At 53.4% G+C, this 21,386-nt stretch overlaps 1 protein-coding gene across 2 annotated transcripts; it reads right to left on the reverse strand.

The window, feature by feature from the left end:
• Positions 1-5,883: 5,883 nt before the first annotated feature.
• On the reverse strand, positions 5,884-20,826 carry MED16 (mediator complex subunit 16). Of its 2 annotated transcripts, XM_037139046.2 has the most exons (15): positions 19,363-20,158; positions 19,143-19,284; positions 18,238-18,345; positions 17,746-17,915; positions 16,351-16,782; positions 15,534-15,639; positions 13,256-13,411; positions 12,292-12,503; positions 11,526-11,732; positions 10,383-10,593; positions 9,734-9,867; positions 9,435-9,627; positions 8,770-8,986; positions 7,246-7,329; positions 5,884-6,625 (listed from the first exon to the last, which is right to left on the reverse strand). In XM_037139046.2, exons 1-15 carry the CDS (start codon positions 19,477-19,479, stop codon positions 6,499-6,501), a joined length of 2,616 nt encoding a protein of 871 aa, XP_036994941.2. In that variant the 5' UTR covers positions 19,480-20,158; the 3' UTR covers positions 5,884-6,498. The 2 variants fall into 2 exon arrangements, with proteins under 2 accessions (XP_036994941.2, XP_036994940.2); XM_037139045.2 differs by lacking the exons at positions 19,143-19,284; positions 19,363-20,158 and adding an exon at positions 20,617-20,826.
• Positions 20,827-21,386: the final 560 nt, after the last annotated feature.

The raw sequence follows: 21,386 nt of genomic DNA on the forward strand, positions 1-21,386 counted from the left end.
TGGCTGAGTAATATTCCAGAGTGTATAGGTACCACATTTCCCTTATCTATTCGTCTCTCGTTGGACACCTAGGCTGTTCGCATGTCTTGGCTATTGTACAGAACACTGCAGTGAACATAGAAATGCAAAAGTCCTCGGTTAAATACCCAGAAGTGGAATTGCTGGATCATAGGGAAGCTCTATTTTTAATTATTTGAGGGACCTCCACACTGTTTTCCATAGTGGCTGCATCAATTTACAACCCCACCAAAAATACATGAGAGTTCCCTTTTCTCCACATTCTCACCAACACTTGTTTGTTGACTTATTGATGATGACCATTCTGACAGATGTGAGGCGGTGTCTCACTGTGGTTTTGATTTGCATTTCCCTGGTGATTAGCGACGCTGAGCATCTGTATGTGTCCATTGGCCATCTGTGTGTTCTTTCTGGAGAAACGATTATTCAGGTCTTCTGCCAGACTTTTAACTGGACTGTTTGTTTTTTGATGTTGAGTTATATGAGTTTTTTACATATTTTAAATATGAACTCCTTATCAGATAAATCTTTGCAAATATCTTCTTCCATTTAGTAGGTTGTCTTTTCATTTTGTTCATGGTTTCCTTTGCTGTGCAAAAACTTTTTAGTTTGATGTAGTCCCATTTTATTTTTTTTTCTTTTGTTTCTCTTACCTGAGGAAACATATACAAAAAGATTTTGATAAGAATGATGTAAAGGAGTTTACCACCTATGTCTTCTAGGAGTTTATGGTTTTGGGTCTTATATTTAAGCCTTTAATCCATTTAGAGTTTACTTTTGTGAGATATCAGCTGATAACCTTATGGGATTTCCTTTGTATGTAATACTTTGTTTTCCTCTTGCTGCCTTCAGGATTGTCTCTAACATTTGCCATTTTCACTACAACATGTCTTGGTGGAAGAGTCTCTTTGGGTTCCTCTTGTTTGGAACTCTCTGTGCTTCCTGCACTTGGAAATCTGTTTCTGTTTTTATTTCTTTAAGCCTGTTGCTTTTTGCCTTTCTTTTCCTTTTGGGATTCCTACAATGTGAATGTTGAAGTGTGTGATGTTATCCCTGAGGTCCCTTTTTTTTTTTTAATTTTTTTATTGATTATGCTGTTACAGTTGTTCTATTCCCCCCTTCATTCCCCTCCACCCTAACCCCCCATCCCCACCATTACCCCCCCTTTAGTTTATGACCATGTGTCTCAATTCCTTTAGATTCTATATTTCCCATGCTATTCTTGCCCCCCATCTATTTTCTATCTACTGTCTATGCTACTTATTTTCTGTACCTTCTCCCCCCCTTCTCCTCCTCCCACTCCCCTGTTGCTAACCCTCCTTGAGATCTTCATTTCTATGCTTCCACTCCTGATCTAGCTGTCCTTTTAGTTTGCTTTTGTTTTAGGTGTGGTTCTTAATAACTGTGAGTTTGTTGTCCTTTCACTGTTCATGTTTCTTTAACTTCTTTTTCTTAGATAAGTCCCTTTAACATTTCATATAATAAGGGCTTGGTGATGATGAACTCCTTGAATTTGATCTTATTTGAGAAGCACTTTATCTGTCCTTCCATTCTAAATGAAAGTTTTGCTGGATAGAGCAATCTTGGTTGTAGGTCTTTGGATTTCATGACTTGGAATACCTCTTTCCAGCCCCTTCTTGCCTGTAAGGTCTCTTTTGAGAAATCCGCTGACAGTCTGATGGAAACTCCTTTGTAGGTGACTGTCCCCTTAGCTCTTGCTGCTTCTAGGATTCTCTCCTTCATTTTAATTTTGGCTAATGTAATTGTGATGTGCCTTGGTGTGTTCCTTCTTGGGTCCAACTTCTTTGGTACTCTCTGAGCTTCCTGGATTTCTTGGAAGTCTATTTCCTTTGCCAGATTGGGGAAATTCTCCTTTATTATTTGTTCAAATAAGTTTTCCACTGGTGGTTGTGCCTTTCCCCCTTCTGGTACCCCTATAATTCGGATGTTGGACCGTTTAAAGATGTCCTGGAGGTTCCTAAGACTCTCCTCATTTCTTTGAATTCTTGCTTCTTGACTCTTTTCTGTTTGGCCATTATTTGCTTTCTTCTGGTCCACTCCATTGATTTGAGTCCCTGTTTCCTTTTCATTGCTATTAGTGTCCTGTGCAATTCCATTCATTTCAATTAGTTTCGCCTTCATATATTTGTCTAATTTGTCGGTATAATCAACCAGTTCTATGAGGACCCTGATTACCAGTGTTTTAAACTGTGCGTCTGAGAGTTTTGCTATTTCTTCATCGCTTAGATTTATGGGCTCTGGGGCTTTGAGATCTTCTTGCGCCATTTTTGGTCTGTTTGCACCCTTTAAAAGTGAGAAGCGGTGCCTTGGACTCCCAGGTCGCTGGGTTGTGACGCTATATGTGGGGGCGTGGTCAGAGCGGGGAAATGGCGACCCCCTCTGCTGTTTCTCACAGCTGGGTGAGGATTAGCGTCTTAGGTGGTTCACCTGGGCCGGGCCACTCAGAGTCGCTGGGTTATGACGCTGTATGTGGAGGTGGGGTCAGAGCAGGGAAATGGCGGCGCCCTCCACTGCCTCTTGCCGCGGGACCGGCCGGGCCCCGGTCCAACCGCCCACTCCCTCGCCTGTCCGCCCGCGCACAAATGCACGACCACAGTCAACACGCAGCACCGCTCCCCCGCTGTCTCCCCCGCGGTCGCTCGCCTGGTGGCTCGCTCGGTTGCTCACTAGGTCCAACCCTGCGCCTGGATTCCGAGCGTCTGGATTCTGCGCCTGAGTCCGGCTGACCGAGTTTTCCTGTGCAACCCCGGTTCACCAGCCGCTGGTTTCGCCTCTTACCGGTCAGGCTGAAGAATTTGTTGTTAACGGACTTCCGAAAAGTTCAATTTTCCGTGTTCTGGCTTTGTTTTCTGTTGCTAATATTTAGTTGTCTCTAAACTTGGTTGTGTGAGAAGGCACGGCACATCCACCTATGCCTCCATCTTGGCGGAAGTCCCATCCCTGAGGTCCCTTAAACTATCCTTGTGATTTTTAATTATTTCTTCTGTTATGATTGGTTGATTTCCACTAGTCTGTCTTCCACTGATTCATTATTTCGTGCTAGCTAATTGGCTGTTAATTCCTTCGAGTGTGTGTGTGTGTGTTTTATATTTTAGTTATTATATTCTTTAGGCCTGCTTGGTTCTTATTCTCTGTTGAAGTTCTAAGTTTCTGTAGTCCACTCAAGTTTGGTGAGCATCCTGATGACCACTTCTTTGAATTCTTTATCAGGTAAATTATTTACTTTTTTCTGGAGATTTTTCTTGTCCCTTCAGTTGAGAGATAGACATGCTGGCATTTTATTTTGCTTGATTTCTATGTTTGTTTCCATGAATTAGACAGTCTTGAGAAAGTGGCCTGGTGTGGAGGCATCTGCATGTGCATGGGTGGTTTCGGCAAGCCAGTGGGAACGAAAGGGATTTGGGGCACTAGCCCACGGAGCTGGAGAAGCCACAACTAGGGAGGCCAGGGGAGGGTGGCAATGCCCTGTTGATCCTGCTTGCTTTGTTTGGAGGCTACCTTGAACAGTGGTCAAAGCCCTTGGATAGAGCTCCTACTGCCCTCTAGAGGTGGAGTAGACATATACTCCAATGGTGCTTGTGGCCCCTCTGATCCGTGGCCCCTCTGATCCCCAGCCCCTCTGATCCCCAGCCCCTCTGATCCCTGTCCCCAGGGAGAGTGACTGCAGTTCACTCTCCAATCTTCTCTGTACATTATCTCACATTAGTTATTTACAAAGTGGTCTGGCATGGTGTGTAGGTATTTCATTTGGGGTAGTTTGGGAAGTGGGTTGAAGCTGGACAGGCATTACAATAGCTGGGGCTCTGGCCTGAGGACCTGAGTGACTCCCTGGTGGGGAGGCCAGGTGCACATGGTGCTGCCCTGTTGTCTCTGGAGGCAAGAGCCTCCTGACAGTCTCGCCGGAAATGCGCTGTGCTTACCTTGCAGGCCAAGTCCCCAAATAGAGCTCCTGCCACCCTGTGGATCCCCAACCTTCTTCGTTCTGTTTCATTCTCATTTGCTATTCATTCAGCTACAGATTAGGTGAGTTCAGCTGCTTCCTATGCTGCTGCCATCTTGAGCACACACTACGTGATTCACAAACGAAAAGTACATGTGCCAGTAATGCAATGCCAGGAGGTGACAGGAAGGCTGAAAGGTGGTGAACCTGTCTGGGAGGACCGCGGGGTGAGGGTAGGGGTAAAAGCCGGCAGACCTGACACCCTTCACCAGGGGCTGAAGCTGCCAGGCGCCTCCATGCCTCAGCCACATGGTGGCGCCCTTACTCCTCCCTAGGAATCCAGAGGACACCTGAGATGGGGGGAGGCCTGTGTGTGGGTGTCCACCTTGATCCAGCTAATGGCCAGCCCTCTCTTTGCTTCCCAGGTGTAACATGAGGGCCTGTGTGTGTTAGACCCTGCTCTGGGTTGAGACTCAGGTGTACAGAAACTCTGAAGTTGTGCTCTTGTGACCATGTCACAAATTGGGGAACAGGCTTGGAGAGCCCTCCTGACTCTCCCGAGGTCACACAGAAGCTCCTGGGCAGAGTCCGGATTTGAACCTAGCACCATGGTGCCTGTGTTCATAGCCATTTCCAGGACTAAGAGGGTCACAGAAACAGATTGATGGGTATCCCAGAGCAGCAACACAGCTCTGCCCCCCAGGCTCACTGCTGTCCTTCTGGGCAATGGCAGGAAGGGGACAGAGGGCAGAACTGAGGCTCCAAGGCCCTGTGTGCCCTTCTACCTGCCTGGATGAGGGGCCCAACACCTAACAGGCTCCAGGAGTTAAGCCTGGTCCCCAGCGGGTGTTCATGAAGTTCCCTTTTGTTGGAAGAGATGGAGGGTATGAAAGGTGAAGCTGTTTGCCCCACTGGGGATTGGGGAGTTAGAACTGGAACCTGTGGGAGGGTTTTGGTTTCGCACCATCAAGCATTCATTCACACACAAGTGTTTATGGAACTCCTCCTGTGTGCCTGGTCCTACACTGGGTGCAGTGGGCACAGCTGACTCCCAGCCCTGCTCATAAGAACAGGTTGCAGTCACATATTCTGTTGCACTGGATCTCCCTCATTTAGGCCTTCCGTGATGGGCGGGAGGTTCCCGGCAGCGCGCTCATGAACTCCGTGTGTAAGAAACTGTGCCCGTTTGGGACTTCCGGTCAGAGGGCGGTACAGGTAAACAAGGTGTGCCTCCCAGCACCGGTTAGTCCGCACGTGTCCGATGGGACTGGACACCACAGGAGCCCTGCAGCCACAGGCAGGCGGGCTTGAAACACGGCCCCAATCCAGACAAGGGGCTCCCTGAGCTCCCGCCATCCTGAAAGCTCAAAATGCTCCTGTGCAGCACTGAAAGTGTTACGTTCTGTGGGGCACCCACCTGGCCTACCTCCCTTGAGCTTCCAGAAGAAAAACATAAGAACCAATTACCACTTAACAGGCAGGCCAGTGCATCTACTGCGGGGGTGTGGGACATAATCCAGAAAGTACCTGCTGGTGGTAGGAGGCAGGACCCCAGGGGCGTGAGGCCTGAGTAGCTCTGTATTGGGGGCTGGGTGGAGAAGACAGAGGGCAAAGAGAGACGCACACACTTGAAGACAGATGAGGCAGAGACCCACCCACCTGGAGAAGAGGAGCAAGCCAGACAAAGTCCCCATCCACGCCCAGCCTGCTGCTCCCTGCCAACTCCTGTACCAGGCATACACTAGGTGCTCCACAAATGCTGACAGAGCAAGAGTGACACATACGGGCATATGGAGACAGAAATGTCTAGAAATAGACGATGGGGGTGGGAGAGTCAGGACTAAGTGGGGCCTCGGGGGGCTGCTGGGGAATGCTCATCACACAGCCATATAACTGCAACCCAACATAGCTGAATGTTTATTGGGCTGCCAAGGTCAGAGCCACCTGGATGAGCAGGTACAGCATCAGTAGGTACAGGTGAAGAAACCGAAGAGGATACCTGGCCAGTGTCACTGGCAGCAACTGCTGGACACCCAACAGGTTCACGTGGGATATTTTAAAAGACCAACAGCCAGACTGTCCTGAAATCTTTGAACTGCGAGACCAGAGGCATCCGGAGACGGGGGCAGCTTGGGGCTCTGGAAGTCCAGGGATGTCGGCCCAGAGCCGTGAGACCTGTGGGCAGGCCTGGGTCTGCTTCAGCCAGCACCCAGCACGGGTAGAGGTGCAGCTGTGAAACGGAGCCCCGCCACCTGGGAGGCACCACCAGCCTCTTGAGAGAGAAAAAGTGGTGCCCCCAGGCGAGGGGCACCAACCTGAGGCTTTAGGCCAAGTCCTAACCTGTCCTCACAGGGATGCCAGTCTTGGCTGGCAAGGCCCCTAAAGTCACAGTTCAAGAATGACTTTTCTAACACAGCCAATAAAGTCCTGAGTATGTAGAATACTGTCACCGGGAAAGGACAGCATCACCTTTCCATAACATCCATCAGGAATCTATTTGCAGGGCCTGAGGACCCCAATCAGGGGCAGCTGAGGGGCATCCGCCGCCAGAGCCCCCCACACAGGCAGTTCTTGATCCAGCGCTGTTCCCACTGTTTGACAGCTGTTGTCTTATTGGGTGACTTGAGCATGGTGACACAGCCACACCTGCAGGAAAAACCAGGTGGAAGCGGGTGCCGGGTGGGGCCCTCTCCCACCCGCCACTGGCCCTCTGTACCCGCTGTTCCCTGCAGCAGGAATGACCTCCCTTGCACTGCCCCCCTACTCTGGGCCAGCTCCTCCGAATGCTCCTGCCCAGGCTCAGGTGCTGCTTGCCTCACACCTCGATGTGGACAGAGCAGGGGCAGGGGGTCCAGTCCTGGCTCAGACACTCCCTGGTGGCATGACACGGACTCAGAACTTATGTGTGGGTTGTGTGGCAGCAATTAGGGCCACATCTGCAAAGGGCCAGCATAGGGCCTGGGCCATGCACTGCTGTGGTTGTTCCTTCATTCCTGCACTTAGGCTGGAATGCTCTGCAAGGGCTGGGTGCTCACCTGCTTACCACTGATACCCTCAGAAGGGAAGCCCAGGACCTCCCTGATCCCTTACAGAAACTGCCTGGCATGCCCTCTCCAGCAGCTCCACAAGGGAGACACGTTCACAGGTGGGAAAACAAAGTTGAGAGGAGAAGCCTCTCACCCTGAGGTCATGGGGTGGCAGAGTGGGGGCAGTGTTCGCTCTGCCCCCACTCTGGATGGATGAAGAGTCCACCTTGGGCAGCTCACCTCGTACAGGACTTGCACTCCTCCGTGGGGAAGGCTCCCAGGTGCAGCCGCCGCAGATGGTCGATCTTGGGCTGGCCAGTTGCCCTGGTGGAGGAGGGTGGAGGGGAACAGAGTCACATACACACATACTCGTGCAAAGTACACATGCACATATAGAGATGTACCCACGTGCAGTAGGTATGTGTGCATGCTAACATGCAGACAGGAACACACATGTGCACACATGTATGATACACCCACTGTGGCAAAACACGAGGGAGATGGTGCCTGTGGACGTGCGTCTACACGCCCTCTGCCCACAGAGACACCCCATCCTGGATGGTGCTGGACACCCTGATGACACCAGATGCCCTGGATGACACAGAGACCCTGGCAGTAGGAGCCCACACAGGGGCGGACCTGGTGCTTGGGGCAGGACAGTTGCATATACCATGTGACATATATTTGAAAGTTTTTACAGAACAAAGCGTTCAGAACCTCTCTGTGACTAGCATCCTCATTCATAGTCTTTTCTGATTCACCAGGCCCTGCCCCCTACGGCACAAGAAAGAAAATGCCGGCAGGTCCTGGAGGTCAGACCACAGGGGTGGGAATGGTCTTCCTTCTTTTTTTCCTTTTAATTTACTAATTGATTTTAGAGAGAGATGAAGGGGGGTGGAAAGAGAGAGAGAGAAACATTAATTTGCTATTCCACTTATTTATGCATTCATTTGTTGCTTCTTATATGTCCCCAGGTTGGGGACCAAACCTGTAACCTTGGTGTATCAGTATGATGCTCTAACCCACTGAGCTACCTGGCTAGGGCCAACAGCCTTTCTTTTGTTCATCTGCTTTCTGAAACTTCCACCCTAAGTAACAGGCTACTCGGGCAGATTGCGTATATTTCTCCATCTAGGGACTACTTAGCAGGGGTAGGAGCCTGATGGGTCCCAGTGCAGATAGTGGCCCAGCCACTTCATGGCTGTGACCCTAGCTCAGTGACTACACCTTTCTGAGCTGTTCACTCACCTGTGGGATGGGGACAAAACCCCACCCCACAGTGCTGTGGGCAGTAAAGGGCTAACTTATGAGGTCTGGGCTGGCCCTTGGCTACCAGAGTGCCCCCTGACCCTTTGAAGGTCCTGCCTGCTTTAGTGTCTACTGGGGCCTTGGGCCAGGCCAGGTGTGGCCACTTACCAGCCTGACCTCTGCAGAGGCTAGAGCCCCAAATAACTGGTCAGCCATGTGACACTGCACACAGAAGGTGACAGACCAGGGGGAGGAAGACATCACACAGATACCCAAATGCACAAATCAGTAAAGACTGAGGAGATGGTGGAGGGAGTGACAAGCACTGGAAGGCGGGGGAATTCAGTGCCTAAGTGAGGGAAGTCCCCTGGGGACAGGATTTAGGTCAAGCTCAGAAGGAAGCAGCAGGCACAGCACACGCAAAAGCCCTGAGGCAGCGGCATGAAGGAGCCAGGTGGGTTTGGGGGGGACCCTGCAGGAGGAGAATGCACAGGGCCCCAGGCAGAGGGCATGCACCTGATAAGGCCATCCAGCTGCAAGGTGGTGGCACTGCCAGGCAGAGTGGGGGCCTTGCCGAAGTACAGACGCAGGGGCTGCTTGGGCTGCAGGCGGCTGACTAGGCCATCGCTGACAGGCAGCCAGTCCAAGCTGGGGATGAGCAGCTGGCTGGGCAGCAGGCAGCACTCGTCGACGAGTGCCTCATCTGGTTCGCTGGTGGGGCCCTCGTCACGGCCTGCAGAAGAGGACCATGGGATGTGCTGGTCAGCTTGGAGCTCAGGGACCAGGTTCGGGCCCAGCTCTGCCCTGACTTTCTGAGGTGCCCTGGAAGCTCCTCCCTCTCTGGCCTCAGCCTTCCCTTCTGTAAAACAGGAACCCAGTCATTCATTTAAAAAACATTCAGCAAGAACTGAATACCTTCCTGGAAGAGGGCTGCAAGAATGACAGAGCCTAGTCCTCCAGAAATACACAGCCTGGTGACATGAGACAAGCCACCAGTGTCTAATAATAGCTGATGTTTAATGACTACCCACTCCGTGCCTGGACTTGTGCTGGGTGCTGGGAAAACAGTGAAGACCAAGACAAAGCCAGTTTGACTTAAGGAAACTTATATTCTTGTGGGGGGACTCAACTGGGGCTTGCATGTTGGTGAGAGGCTGGGATCAGAGAGCTGGGTATCTTACAGCAGATCCAGAGCTTAGTAAGCAGACGGAAGAGCAGGGACATGCTGTCCTGGGTGTCAGAGGTGGCCGTGTACACAGGCAGACAGCTGGGCTTCAGCAGGCCCCAGATGCGGATGACGACCATCAGTTCCCGCAGCATACCAAGCGAGGTACCATCCCGTAGGAAGCTGTGTCCAGGCCGCAGCGGGGCGCCCTGTAGGAAAAGGCACTCAGGCTATGTATTTAAATATGGGCCACTTCCTAGGACCTTCATGGGTCCTGGAGTGGGGGTTTTGCAGAGGGGCAGGGAGGGGGCACACCTGGTTAGGCAGGCTGGCCAGCAGGTAGAGCACAAAGTCGCCCACCCACTGTAGGAGCTGTTGCAGAGCCTGGAGTGTGTTCATGTCCAGGACAAACTCCTCTGTCTTGAGGTTGATCATGACCTTGTCAATATCTAGAAAGGGATGGTGGTCAGGAGTAGCCAGGCGCCACCATGCACTGGGACCAATCCCGCTTTGCACCCTGGGATCCTCATTACCCACGAGCACCCATTATGAGCTGGGCCTGGACAAGTCAACCCAATACTGTGAATAAACAAGTGGGCAGGATGGCTGAGCCAAGGACTGTGGAGAAGAGGGCTGGACCCACAGCAACAAGGTGTCCACTGCCAGCTCTCAAGATGACCCCGCTGTTCCTCGGGCCAGCCTGTGCTGGGCCCCTGCAGCTCCTCCCTGGCATGGCTGACGGAACTGGATGGGACTCTATTTGCTCCCCTCTGGTTAACATTTGCCTTCAGCCCCAGGCCAACCCTGTGGCCGACGTCTCCACCTTCTTCAGGTACCACCCCCACACCTGGCACACAGGAAACACCCACGGACAGTGTTCAGGTGGGACTTAGGATGGTCCCGCACAGAGCCGTGCATGCACAGCCGCTCTCAGGGTGGCCTGCTGGGAAGGGGTGAGACCCACCAACGTCTGTGATCTTGGCACAGATCTCGGTCAGCCGGTCGCCGGGACTCTTATCAGGCGTATTGAGGATATGTGGGCGCAGCAGGGACTTGAGTGTGGAGCTGATGGCGATGAGAAAGAGCTTGGCATGGTAGTCACACACAAGGGTCACAGTGCACGGTGACAGCTTGCAGAGCGAGGCCTTCATGGCCAGGATCCGGGTGGAGAGGACCTGGGGGTTGTGCAGTATGAGCAGAGACATCCACTTGAGGGGCCTGGGGAAGAGGCTCTTGCTATAGTATACAGCAGGGCTGGGAAAGCTGAGGTACCTGCTTAATGTCTCTGGACCTCACCTCTTTGTGGCAGAATCAGGTAAGAGAATCTACCTCACAGGACAGGTGAGGTGTCAACCTGGAAGTGGCCCTGCACCCAGGGACACTAGGCATGTCTAGGGACATCTGTGGCTGTCACACTGGGAATGCTTCTGGCATTGAGTTGGTGGGGGCAGGGATGCTGCTCAGCACCTACTGTGCCCAGAACAGCCCCCCACCACAGAGACAGACCTGGCCCAGGTGTAAGAGGTGCCGAGGGGAGACCTGGTCTCGTTGGGTAAGTGAACGGCTAAAGCACTAAAATGCGCCGGGCTAGGGCCCGTGGGCAGTGACCTCATTCCCATCGAGCTCAGCTCTGAACGCCCACTGTAGCTTCACATCCTCCCTAACAACCTCACTCACGTCCTGCCAGGCCCCTCTTGTGAAAGGGACCTTTTTCCCCACTTCACTGTCACTGCTGGCACAGAGGAAAGCTGCCCATTTCTGAAACTGTTCTTCGTGTACCCCCGTGTTGAACTTGTGCTAGTGTTAAGGACTCCTTGCGAACGCTAGTGTTTTCACAGGTGCCCCATCATGGCACCTGGTCATTGTTCTCTTCCTCGCTGATCTCTAAGCCTATTTATTGCTCCTATCTCATCACCTGTGTGAGGCCCCAGTTCCACATGCACGTGCACTCATGTACTCGGAGGCGTCTGAGAAGACAGCCCCCGCTGGTGGCAGAGACGGTGGCACCAGGGGTTCATGTGTCATTGGAGGGCTCTGACTTCCTAGAGAAAACTCTCCAGGTGAAGAACGAGGTAAAAAAAGGTGGGGGTGCGTGGCACCGGGCTACCTGCTGCAGGGCAGCTTTCTGGCGTGTGTACTCCTCGTGCAGCCGCTCCACCAGGCTCTGCACCATCGTGGGCTGCACGTGAAGCAGGATGTCCCACCAGTCGTAGCCCGTCACCATGCAGTACTCCAGCAGGAAAAGCAAGTGCCGCAGGGCCAGGTTCACATCCAGTGTGTGGCCCATGGAGGGCGAGATGCGCAGCATGCTCAGCTGTGGGAGAGGGGACGGCTGGTGAGACCCCTAAGGGAGTGCTGGGCAGATGATGTCCCTGGCTCCGCCTAAGGCTCTGGGCACCACGCTCCCTCCCCTGAGCTGGTGGCCCTGCTGCGTGTGGGCAGTCAGAGCCCGGTACGTGCAAGTGTTAATGGGCTTGAGGCAGCCATGCAGCACTTTCCAAAAACGACCCAAGGGACCGCCCTACACCCTCAGACACATTTGTGGGGACTGGACCCATCCTTTAGGCTTCATGATGGATGTACACTAATGGGTGAGGGCCATGGGGAACCCTCCAGACACAGACACGGTTCCCCAGGGAAGCTGAGCCACCCCCACAAGAAGAGGCCTATGGAATGACAGACGGGCAAGACCCACACACAGGTACTGAGGAAACGAACCAGGATTTGCCTAGAAACCAAAAACACAAGTGACAGGCAGGCACCAGACAATGACCAGACAGAGCCCATTTGCCCCAGGGCAGCAGAGGATGGGGTGGGGGTTGCTCCCCCACACACTGAGAGGGCAGCTCTGGAGCACCCACAGCAGCACTTACCTTCCCGTGGTTGTCGATGCCCACAAGGGCCAAGGAGGTCCAAGACAGCTGCATGGCCTTGAAGTGAATGGCAGGGCCTGTGGTCCGGGGGCGCTTGATGGCAGGCTCGTCCATGGAGCGTGGAGCTGTGGAGCTGTAGAATATGGCCATGGTCTGCAGCGACAGCCGGTGCACAATGTGGACGCTGCCGTCGTGGAAGGCCAAGGCCAGCCCTAGGGGAGGGGCACACGCAGGGTCAGGAAGGGCCTGGAACATGCCCACTGGTAGCTGTGGGGCTGCCTAGCTCTGGACAATGCGAAGTGACTGCCCTGGGGATGGGTGAACCCTGAGACACAAACAGCCCACCGCCCCATGTCTGGCCAGCCGCCCTCACAGCCTCTGTCCTCTCTTCCTTTGCTAACAGGCCACCAGAGTCAGTGGAGCAAGGTGCCACCAGTCAGGCTGCATATCCCCAGAGGCCGTGCAGCTGACTCTATGTTTCAGATGATGTGAGCAAACACAACTTCCAGGGGAACAAGGTGGGAGGAGATAGGAGCACACAAAGGGCTTCATGGCAGGAACAAAAGTCAGTGAGTTTACGGACTCCTTGAGCCCAAAGCTGTGATGAACGTGTAGCAGGGTTGGGGGCTGACTGTTAGCCATCCCAGCGCTTCTAGCTCAACTCACTCATGGTCATAGCCTCCAGGGACTGAACCAGGATCAATGTTTTAGCTGCTACGACAAAGGGCACTGCTTATCCTGAGAGTTTACCCTCAAGTTTCTAACCTTTGCCTTATTGGTTTCTAACAGCTCTTTACATATTAAAGATGCAGCTTTTCAGATCCTGAAAGTGGAGAGCCTCGTAGCCATTTGAGCTTGCTAGATCCTGAAAGCAAAGCTACCTCCTCAGTGGGTACAAATTAGAGACTAGCAGGCAGCTCCCAGAGCTCTAAGACCTAAGACCCCAGCTCCAAGCCCACCATACCGAGGCCGGGATAGAACTGTGTGTCGCTGGCCACCTTCAGGTCAGTGTTGGTGAGTGAGATAGGCAGCTTGGGTAGTGCCACAGCAGAAACTCGGTCCAGGTCATTGGTAGCTGACAAGATCCGCCACTTGAGAATCATGGGCTGCTTATCACCAACTAAACATAGGGCAGGGATGCAGAATAGCAATGGAATGAAGATAAACACCACAATGATGGACCACAAGGGGACAATGGCCAAGACCCCTTCTCTGATCCCAGCACCTGCCCTCCACCAAGGACCCCACCTCAGCCCTCAGCATACCACACCCCAGCCAGCTGGTTGGTATAGGACAGGCACATGACCCAAGATGACCAAGAGAACCCAGTCCTGGGACTTCCTGGGGACAGGGAGGAGGCATCCTCCAGGCATCCTGCTAGTGTCAGCCGGCAATAGTGGGTACCCACTTCATGGAGCCAACATAATGAGAAAGGGGATGCTACCCCCCAAACCCTGTGCCACATGAAACCCAAAACTCCCTTGTGACTTGCCAGCTTGGGTTGGGTTTGTCCCTTACAATCTAAGAGGTCCTAGGTGGGACCCCAGCTGTCCCCACCAGATAAGATGCACCCCCCTCCCTGCACTCACACCCTCCACATGCTGATGAAGCCTCCTGCACCCAACAAGAAATGGAGTGATTTCCGTGAATCTAAGCATGGCCAGTGGGCACTGGTGAACTGTGACATACACAGGGGATCCAACAGTGCTTGTGCCTGGGACGCTGAGGAGAACAGGCTGGGCTGCGGGGCATGTGCCACGGGAAAATGGGCCCGGTTGGTGGCCAGAAGCCCAAGCGGGAGGCTAATGGCAGGCACATGGAACCAAGTATCTAGGTGCAGCCAGATGATCCAGTCCAGAATAATATGAACTGTGGTTCTGAGCCTGAGTTTGGGGATAATTTGTTATGTAGCAAAGCTGACTGTCAGAGGACTCATCTCTGCCACCATCAGTGTCCAGATGTGTGCCCCAGGGGCTTCCTCACAGTTTATAAACTTGCTGCACCCTGGCTGGCATGGCTCAGTGGACTGAGTGCTGGCCTGTGAACCAAAAGGTCACCGGTTCAACTCCCAGTCAGGGCACATGCCTGGGTTGCAGGCCAGGTCCCCAATTCAGGATGTGCAAGAGGCAACTGATCAATGTATCTCGCACATCAATGTTTCTCTCCCTCTCTTTCTCCTTCTCTTCCCTTCTCTCTAAAAATTAAAAAAAAACTTTAAAATAAATAAATAAAATTGTTGCAAACCCAGTAAGGGAGTTTCAGCAAATGCTGTCCCCAGGGAAAAACCAAAGCCCAGAAAGGTCAAAGCCCAATTCGGCATCTGGCACGAAGACACTACAGAGTGTCACACTACAAAGGTAACGACCAGCACAGAGTTCCAGGAAAGGCTTGCAGGGTGAGGACTGTGCCCAGCCATTCAAACCCTCCCTTCACTGACTGGTGCACCCCAAACCCAATGCAGTCCTGCCTGCCCCCTGTGGGGCCACCCGCCACTGTTCAAAAGCTCCCCAGGATACCTGTCCAGGGACAGTGCATCATGCCCTGTTCATGTCAATTCCTCTGTAGCCACAATGCGCAGCTTATGTAACCACCTCGAGCCGCAAATGACACAGCAAGGGATCTCTTGATATGGCTGCATTAGTGGCTTCTGCTTAGCAACCCCCTGTGTGTCCAACCACCCCAGGGTCCATTAGTGCTAATCAGCAAAAAGCAGAGCTTTCTTTTGCTGGGAAAACACCTGCATCAGTATATCTGGGCAAGGTTTTCCCCCTACGGCCACCACCTAAGGATGAAAACTAGCGGCTTTTCCAGCCTACCACTGGCTTCAGATCAGGCCAGTATGTCCCAGGGTCTGTGTCAAAAAGGAGGGGATGCTGGTCTTAGCACCAACCTGAGAGACACGGGGGTTCCCTATGCGTGAAAGGATGAGGGGAGAGGGAGGTAGGCTGGTGGGCGTGTTCTTGGCAAACTCAGTTAATCCCTCCAGCTTTGGTTTCCTCGCTCTAAATGAAGGTTTCCGAAAGATCCATGGCTTTCAGGGTTAAATGCCTCCCTGTAGTCCACGCCCCCTGCTGAGCTGGTTCTACCTGCTGGCCTCCCACACCTTGACTGTGGCTCTGCTGTCCCACCAACCACACCCTCCCATAGGTGGTTGGGCTGCCTGCTGGTGACTATGGGCCTCTCTGAGCCTTAGTTTCCCCAAATTAAAAGTCAAGTGCCCTGGCCCCACAGAGGGAACTCACCCACAGGAGAGATCTGCTGGAAGATGTTGTTCACGGGAAGCCCTTCCTTCCGCAGGGACCAGCACTCCACGATGCTGCTTGTCTGGTTGGACGCGCACAACAGCACCTGCGGGGACCGTGGCAGCTCGATGAGGAGGCAGCACCTTGGGCATCCACACCTTATAGGGGGTGCTTGCACTAGCCCAGGCTCAGGTGCTGGCCTGCCTGATACAGCCACCTCCCCTCCCTGGGCCTCCATTTCCTTGGTCCTCACACTGGCCCCGACCTCACAGCCACTGTGGACTCAAACCCAGGTCTACCCATCCGCCACCCTGCCGGAGCAGCACACACCACACCAGTGGTGCCCTCCCTGGCAGGAGTTTGGGCCTTACTGCTGTGTAGTTATAACGGGAACTATAGTGACCTAGTGGGGTCAGCTGAACAACAGCCCCAAAGATGTCCCTGTCTGGGTTTCAGGACCTGTTTATATGTCACCTCACACAGTAAAGGGGCTTTGTAGGAGGGATTAACTCAAAGACTCTGAGATGGGGATGACCCTGATTCTCAGGGGCCCAGGGTCCTCATAAGAGGAAGCAAGAAGGTCAGAGTCAGAGCTGGAAGAGGCTGCGCTGCTGGCTGTGACGATGGAGGAAGGGGCCATGAGCCAGGGATGCAGCGCTTCTAGAAGCTGGAAAAGGCTAGAAATGGTTCTCCCTGGAGCTTCTGAAGGACCAGCCCTGCCCACAGCTGGGTTAGCTGTGAGACCCATGTCAGAGTCCCAGCCAGAACTGAAGGTGAGAAGTGTGTTGCATCACGGCTGCATCCCCAGTGAGCTCACCTGCTCGGACATGTCACGGGCCAGGAATTTGAGGTGGGTGATGGCAGGAAACTTGTCCTTGCGGTTGAGGTCGGTGGTGCAGCGCATGAAGAGCGAGGGCAGGATCTCGGTGTCGATGCGACACTTCTCGCTGACCACACTCACACACACCTTGTAGAACTGCACGGGAGAGGCGCTGCTGCCATCCGCTGTGGCCACCACGATGTTGCCACCACCTGTGAAGGCGATGTCCGCCAGGGCAACACGGCCACGCAGTCGGCATAGGCTCTCCGTCGATGTCAGCACCTGCCCACTGGGCTTGAGTAGGGACACGGTGACCAGGCCACTGACAGTCACTGCGATCCAGCCCTCCATGGGCTTGCCCCCAAACAGCGTGAGGGATGGTGAGAACTTGACACGGGAGAACTTCTCCCCGAAGCTGGAAGCGCCTGACTGTGGGAGAGTGAGTAAGGGGTCTTAGTGCTGGCGCCACCCCCACCGAGGACAGGAGGAAAGATACCCTGCTTAGCTGTAAGCATCAGCCTCCTGTGACCCGACAACCCATGAGGCAGAAGCTACGAGAGCATAGACCTGAATCCAAATTCTGCCTCAGCCACTTGAGCACCATGTGATGTGGACCTCTCTGACCCTCCAGCTCCTCCCCTGTACTTCAGAGGGCCATGGTAAGGATCAAATGACTGAATGCATGAAGGACAGGAGGCAGCAACCTTCCCGTGTAAGGGGCCAGACACTCATTATTTTCAGGTTTGTGGGCCAGGTGGCCCCTGCTGGGACTACCCGCTCCTTGTCTGAGTTTGCAGAAGCAGCTGCCAATGAGACTGTTCACAGAAACAGGTGGGGCTGCATTTGGCCTGCAGGCTGCAGTGGGCAGACCGCTGCATTAGGAATTCAGGAGGTGCCATGAAAGTACTGGCTGCTGCTATTTTATTACTGTTATATGTTTCAAAATTAGGTTTAAGTTACAATTTACATGCAACCAAATTTACTCTTTTTAAGCATATGGTTCCGTGGGTCTTGACAAATGTGTCATCATGGAAAACCACAAAAATCATGAATAGAATCCACCCCCTTCTAAAGGGCCCTCGTGTCCCTTAGCAGTCAGTCCCCACCCAACCCCACCCTGGGTCCCAAGTGGTATCACTAGTTTTGCCTTTTCTAGAATTCTACCAGAGTGGGACCTGTGAGCAGCCTTTATGCCTGGCTCCTTTCACTCAGCAGGGCTCTTCTGAGCTTTGTCTGTGCTGTTTAATTACTGAAACAGAAGGTGTGAACCAGGCCCAGGGCTCAAAACACTAGAGGATGCTGGTGATAGGAGAGGAGGAGCCAAGGTGGCAGGTGGATGGATAAAGTAAATGGCCTCATTCACCACACCTATTCACTCAGGCAGACACTCACCTTTTCCACATGCAGTGCCAACTTCACACCGTTGTGCAGCCACGACAGGGCCACAATGGGGTCCCCCTCCACCAGGCTTCCCACAGGGCTCTCCCAGCTGTTGGCCAGGTGGTCCGCCATGCTCCAGCACTTGATCTGCCCATTGGCATCAGCTGACAGGAGCCGAGAGCCTGTAGGAAGCAGACCTGCATCACAAACCCCCACCATAGGCAGGGATTATCACCCGCAGTACATCAAGAACTTGGGAGACGCCAGCCTAGCAGTGGTAGAGCAAGGGAGTGCCACAAGGCATGATGGGAAATAGCTCTGAACACAGGAACAGGAAGAGCACTAGCCACAAAGCCTTAAGTCAAAGGTTCGAGTCCTGGGTCTGACTTTGGGGACAGGACCAAGAAAAGACAGAATACATCCCCCTGGGATTTGGAATAAGCATCACCATGGTTGCCTTTGGCCACACGGGGGCCCTACTGAGCCTACCAGCCCCACCCTTACCTGACTGGTCCCACTCGAGGCAGGTGATGGCCTCACTGTGCTCTGAGCTGATGGAGTGCACGTCCCAGGGGTGCTCCGTGTCCAGGATGTGGATCAGGCGGGTCAGGTCTGCAGGGGATGGCAGACAGTCAGCACGATGACAATGTCATGGCCCTAAAGATTCCAGGGGGACTCAGGGAGGAACCCAGCAAATGTCCCACCCATAGGAAGTCATGGAGATGCTGCTGACCACATCCACAGCCCAGGTATTAACAAGGAACAAGCTTGCATTTCCCAGGGAACACAGAGCAGGCCTGTGAGTCCCCACCAGTGTGTCTACCACCCAAAAAACAGAATTGGAAGAAAATGACCCCACAATGCAAACAGTGGGCTTCTCTCCATGGAAGACAATAGGTGGTTCTCTTTATTCTAAATTTCTGTGCTTCTCTAATTTTCTCTAATGAGTGCACATCACTCGAATGATGGAGAGATGGCCAGTGGCGATGAACCTTAGAGGTTTTCAAAAGTTAAAAGTGACACGTAAGGTCTGGAAACTGAGGCACAAGTCTCCCCAACAAGCCTGAGTGGAATGCTCACCTTTCCCCCTCTACCCCACAGGGTGATCCAAGCATCCCCCAAGCACCAGGTATGGGAGAGCACTATCCCAGCAGCCATCACTTAAATGGGAGGTGGCCCACTAAGGACAGGAGCCACAAGTTAAATGCATCTGTCTTTTGCACCCTGAAAGATTGGGGCCTTCACCACCCCCCAGATATGAATAAGGTGGGAGATGGCTCCCACACAGGCCTAGAGACCTGGAGTCACCCCACGGTAGTGTGCCAGGCACCATGGGAGCCAGGAGTATAACACTGTGTGGGGAGGGGAGGGGAGGGAATAGGGGCTGGACTGGAGGTGAAGGGGTGTACCCTGGTCATCATTCCGGAGGTCCGTGGTGAAAGCTATGAGGTTGCGGCAGGACCAGGCGCAGGCCAGGGGTACTGATGGACAGTGGGTACTCTTGGGCCACTTCTCCCACTCGCAGACATAAGCCAGATCCATTGTGCCCACCTGCCACAGACCAAGGACCTTCACCTGAGGAACAGAGTGACCACCTGAAGAAGGAAATGACAGGGAGGACTGGCTCACCTTCACCAAGTGCCTGCAGGGTGCTGAATGCCATGATGGATGCTGGGTCGCCAAGAGAAATGAAAAGCACCCAATCCCTGCCCTATGTGTGTGTGTGGGGGGGGGGGGCGGCTGCATTTTAAACAGAGAGCCATAGAAGCCTCACTGGGGAGAAGACATTTGAGCAAAGGTGCAAGAGAATGCGCTGAGGCATGCAGATGTCTGGGGAAGAGCACTGCAGGTGGAGGGGACAGCCAGTGCAAAGGCACAGTGCGTGGGTCTAGCCTGGGGTGTTTAAGGAGTGGCCCAGTGATTGGGGTAAGGGTGGGGTAAGGGCAGGTCCTGCAGGGTCCTATGGGCTTCCACCCTTGGTGACAAAAGAGTAAGAGTCCCAGGAGGGCTGTGACTTATTTGTGTTTTGACAGGACCCCTCTGCTGTCTGGAGGATGCACCTGCGAGGCAGGGTGAGGGGAATGCATTGGTCCAAGCAAGCAGTGGAAACTGTGAGAAGAGGTAGGACCTTGGGTCTGTCCTTTGGGAAGGGCTGATTTGGGGGACACAGGTTGGGGAAGTTAGCAGTTTTGGTCTTGGTGTGGGACCTACGAATTGTTAAGAATAACAGTAACAGTGAACCCTTCTTCAGGGCTCAGTGCCTAGCATCGATTACAGGTTATCTTTCACTACCACAAAAACCCAGTGAGGTTTGTTGGTACGATGAACCCCATTTCCTCAATCACTACCTCTACCCTCACGTCCCCTATTCTTCAGATCCTACCCCAGAATACCAAAGCCCCACCCACAACACCCTTCAACACTTTAAGCTCCGCCCCCAAAGCGCTCCTTTCCCCCATCCCCTTCAGTCTTTGCTTTCCAGACCTTGCTGTCCATTTGCCTCTCAAGCCTCCAGGCCCAACCAAAACTAAGAAGCTTCACTTCAGAGACCCCCAAACAATCCCTAGGCCCATTCCCAAAGCTCTCCGGCCCCGCCCTTAACACCCTTTGCTTTCCAGACCCCCCCCAACAACCTGGCCCTCCAGGCCCCGCCTCCAATTCTCCCCTAGAGACTCCTGGCCCCATACCAACAGCCCCACGCAACCTCTACCTCCTTTCTCCAAGTCTCCCACAACCCTCAAGCTCCGCCCCAAATTCGCCCCAGGGCCCCGCCCCGATTTCCCCCCTGCTGAAGAACCCGTTTCTGCCACCCTCCCCTAGACCACGCTCAGAGCTCCAGGCAGTATTCCCAGCACCCTTTGCTTTCCAGACCTGCCCTCTGACCTTACAGGCCCCGCCCCTGGCGCGCGGGTCTCCGCCTTCTCCGGGATGCACTCGCCGGTCTCACTGGGAGTCTGGCTGACCCACCGGAACCCTTGTAGCCCTTCGCTCACTCGGTCGGCTGGTGCGCCGCGGCCGCGGACCGCACTCGCTCTAACACCCCGGCTCTAACGCCGCCATCTTCCCTAAGACCATTGAGTCTCCCGCGCAGCGCGAACGCTTCCCAGAGGCTTCTGGGACGGCAGAGGCTGGGGCCCCGGCCCCGCCCCACTTCCGTACTCATTTGTGTGAACGTGGTAGACTCCTAGCTGTTACCTGAGTTTTATTTGTGAGAGTAACGGGTATTTTCTCAGCCCCAATGAACTACCCCATTTGGTTACGCTGTGTGCTGCACTATCATATAAAGATGGGTTGCTAAACCTTTGGAACATAATTCACCCTTAATGAAAGTATATATTCTGTAAGTAGCCCCAAGGTCTAGGCCGCCCCTTGCCTCGCGCAACTTGTGTTCCTTTTTGTAATACATCAGTCCGAAGCAGAATGATAAAAAGAGTAGTGTGTCACTTGCGCGAGGATAACACGTAAATTTGCCAAGTGTGTGCCCCACATTTTGCTTTTCTAAAATCCGTGGATGGGGTACTGAGGTTGGGCGAGGAAGTACCTTGCTCGCCAGTTCAAGGGCTACCCTAACTTCAGAGTCCATTTTCAACTATAAAAGCTGGTTCGATTCTGTACTTGCATACTTTTGTGTTGTTTATAGGTGCGCAGGCAGG

The sequence above is a fragment of the Artibeus jamaicensis genome, unplaced genomic scaffold (genome assembly GCF_021234435.1).
Source record: "Artibeus jamaicensis isolate MK-2021 breed Jamaican fruit bat unplaced genomic scaffold, CSHL_Jam_final scaffold_537, whole genome shotgun sequence".
Classification (NCBI taxonomy): Eukaryota; Metazoa; Chordata; class Mammalia; order Chiroptera; family Phyllostomidae; genus Artibeus; species Artibeus jamaicensis.

What these genes read in the sequence shown, in the direction of transcription:
- MED16 (XM_037139046.2), bottom strand. Translation starts at nt 19,479, where the DNA reads ATGCAGCCGCCCCCCCCCCCCACACACACACATAGGGCAGGGATTGGG. An exon ending in CCTCGAGTGGGACCAGTCAG is followed by an intron (nt 17,916 to 18,237) that starts GTAAGGGTGGGG and finishes TGCTTCCTACAG; the next exon opens with GCTCTCGGCTCCTGTCAGCT. An exon ending in ACAGTTCTATCCCGGCCTCG is followed by an intron (nt 12,504 to 13,255) that starts GTATGGTGGGCT and finishes CCCCTCCCCTAG; the next exon opens with GGCTGGCCTTGGCCTTCCAC.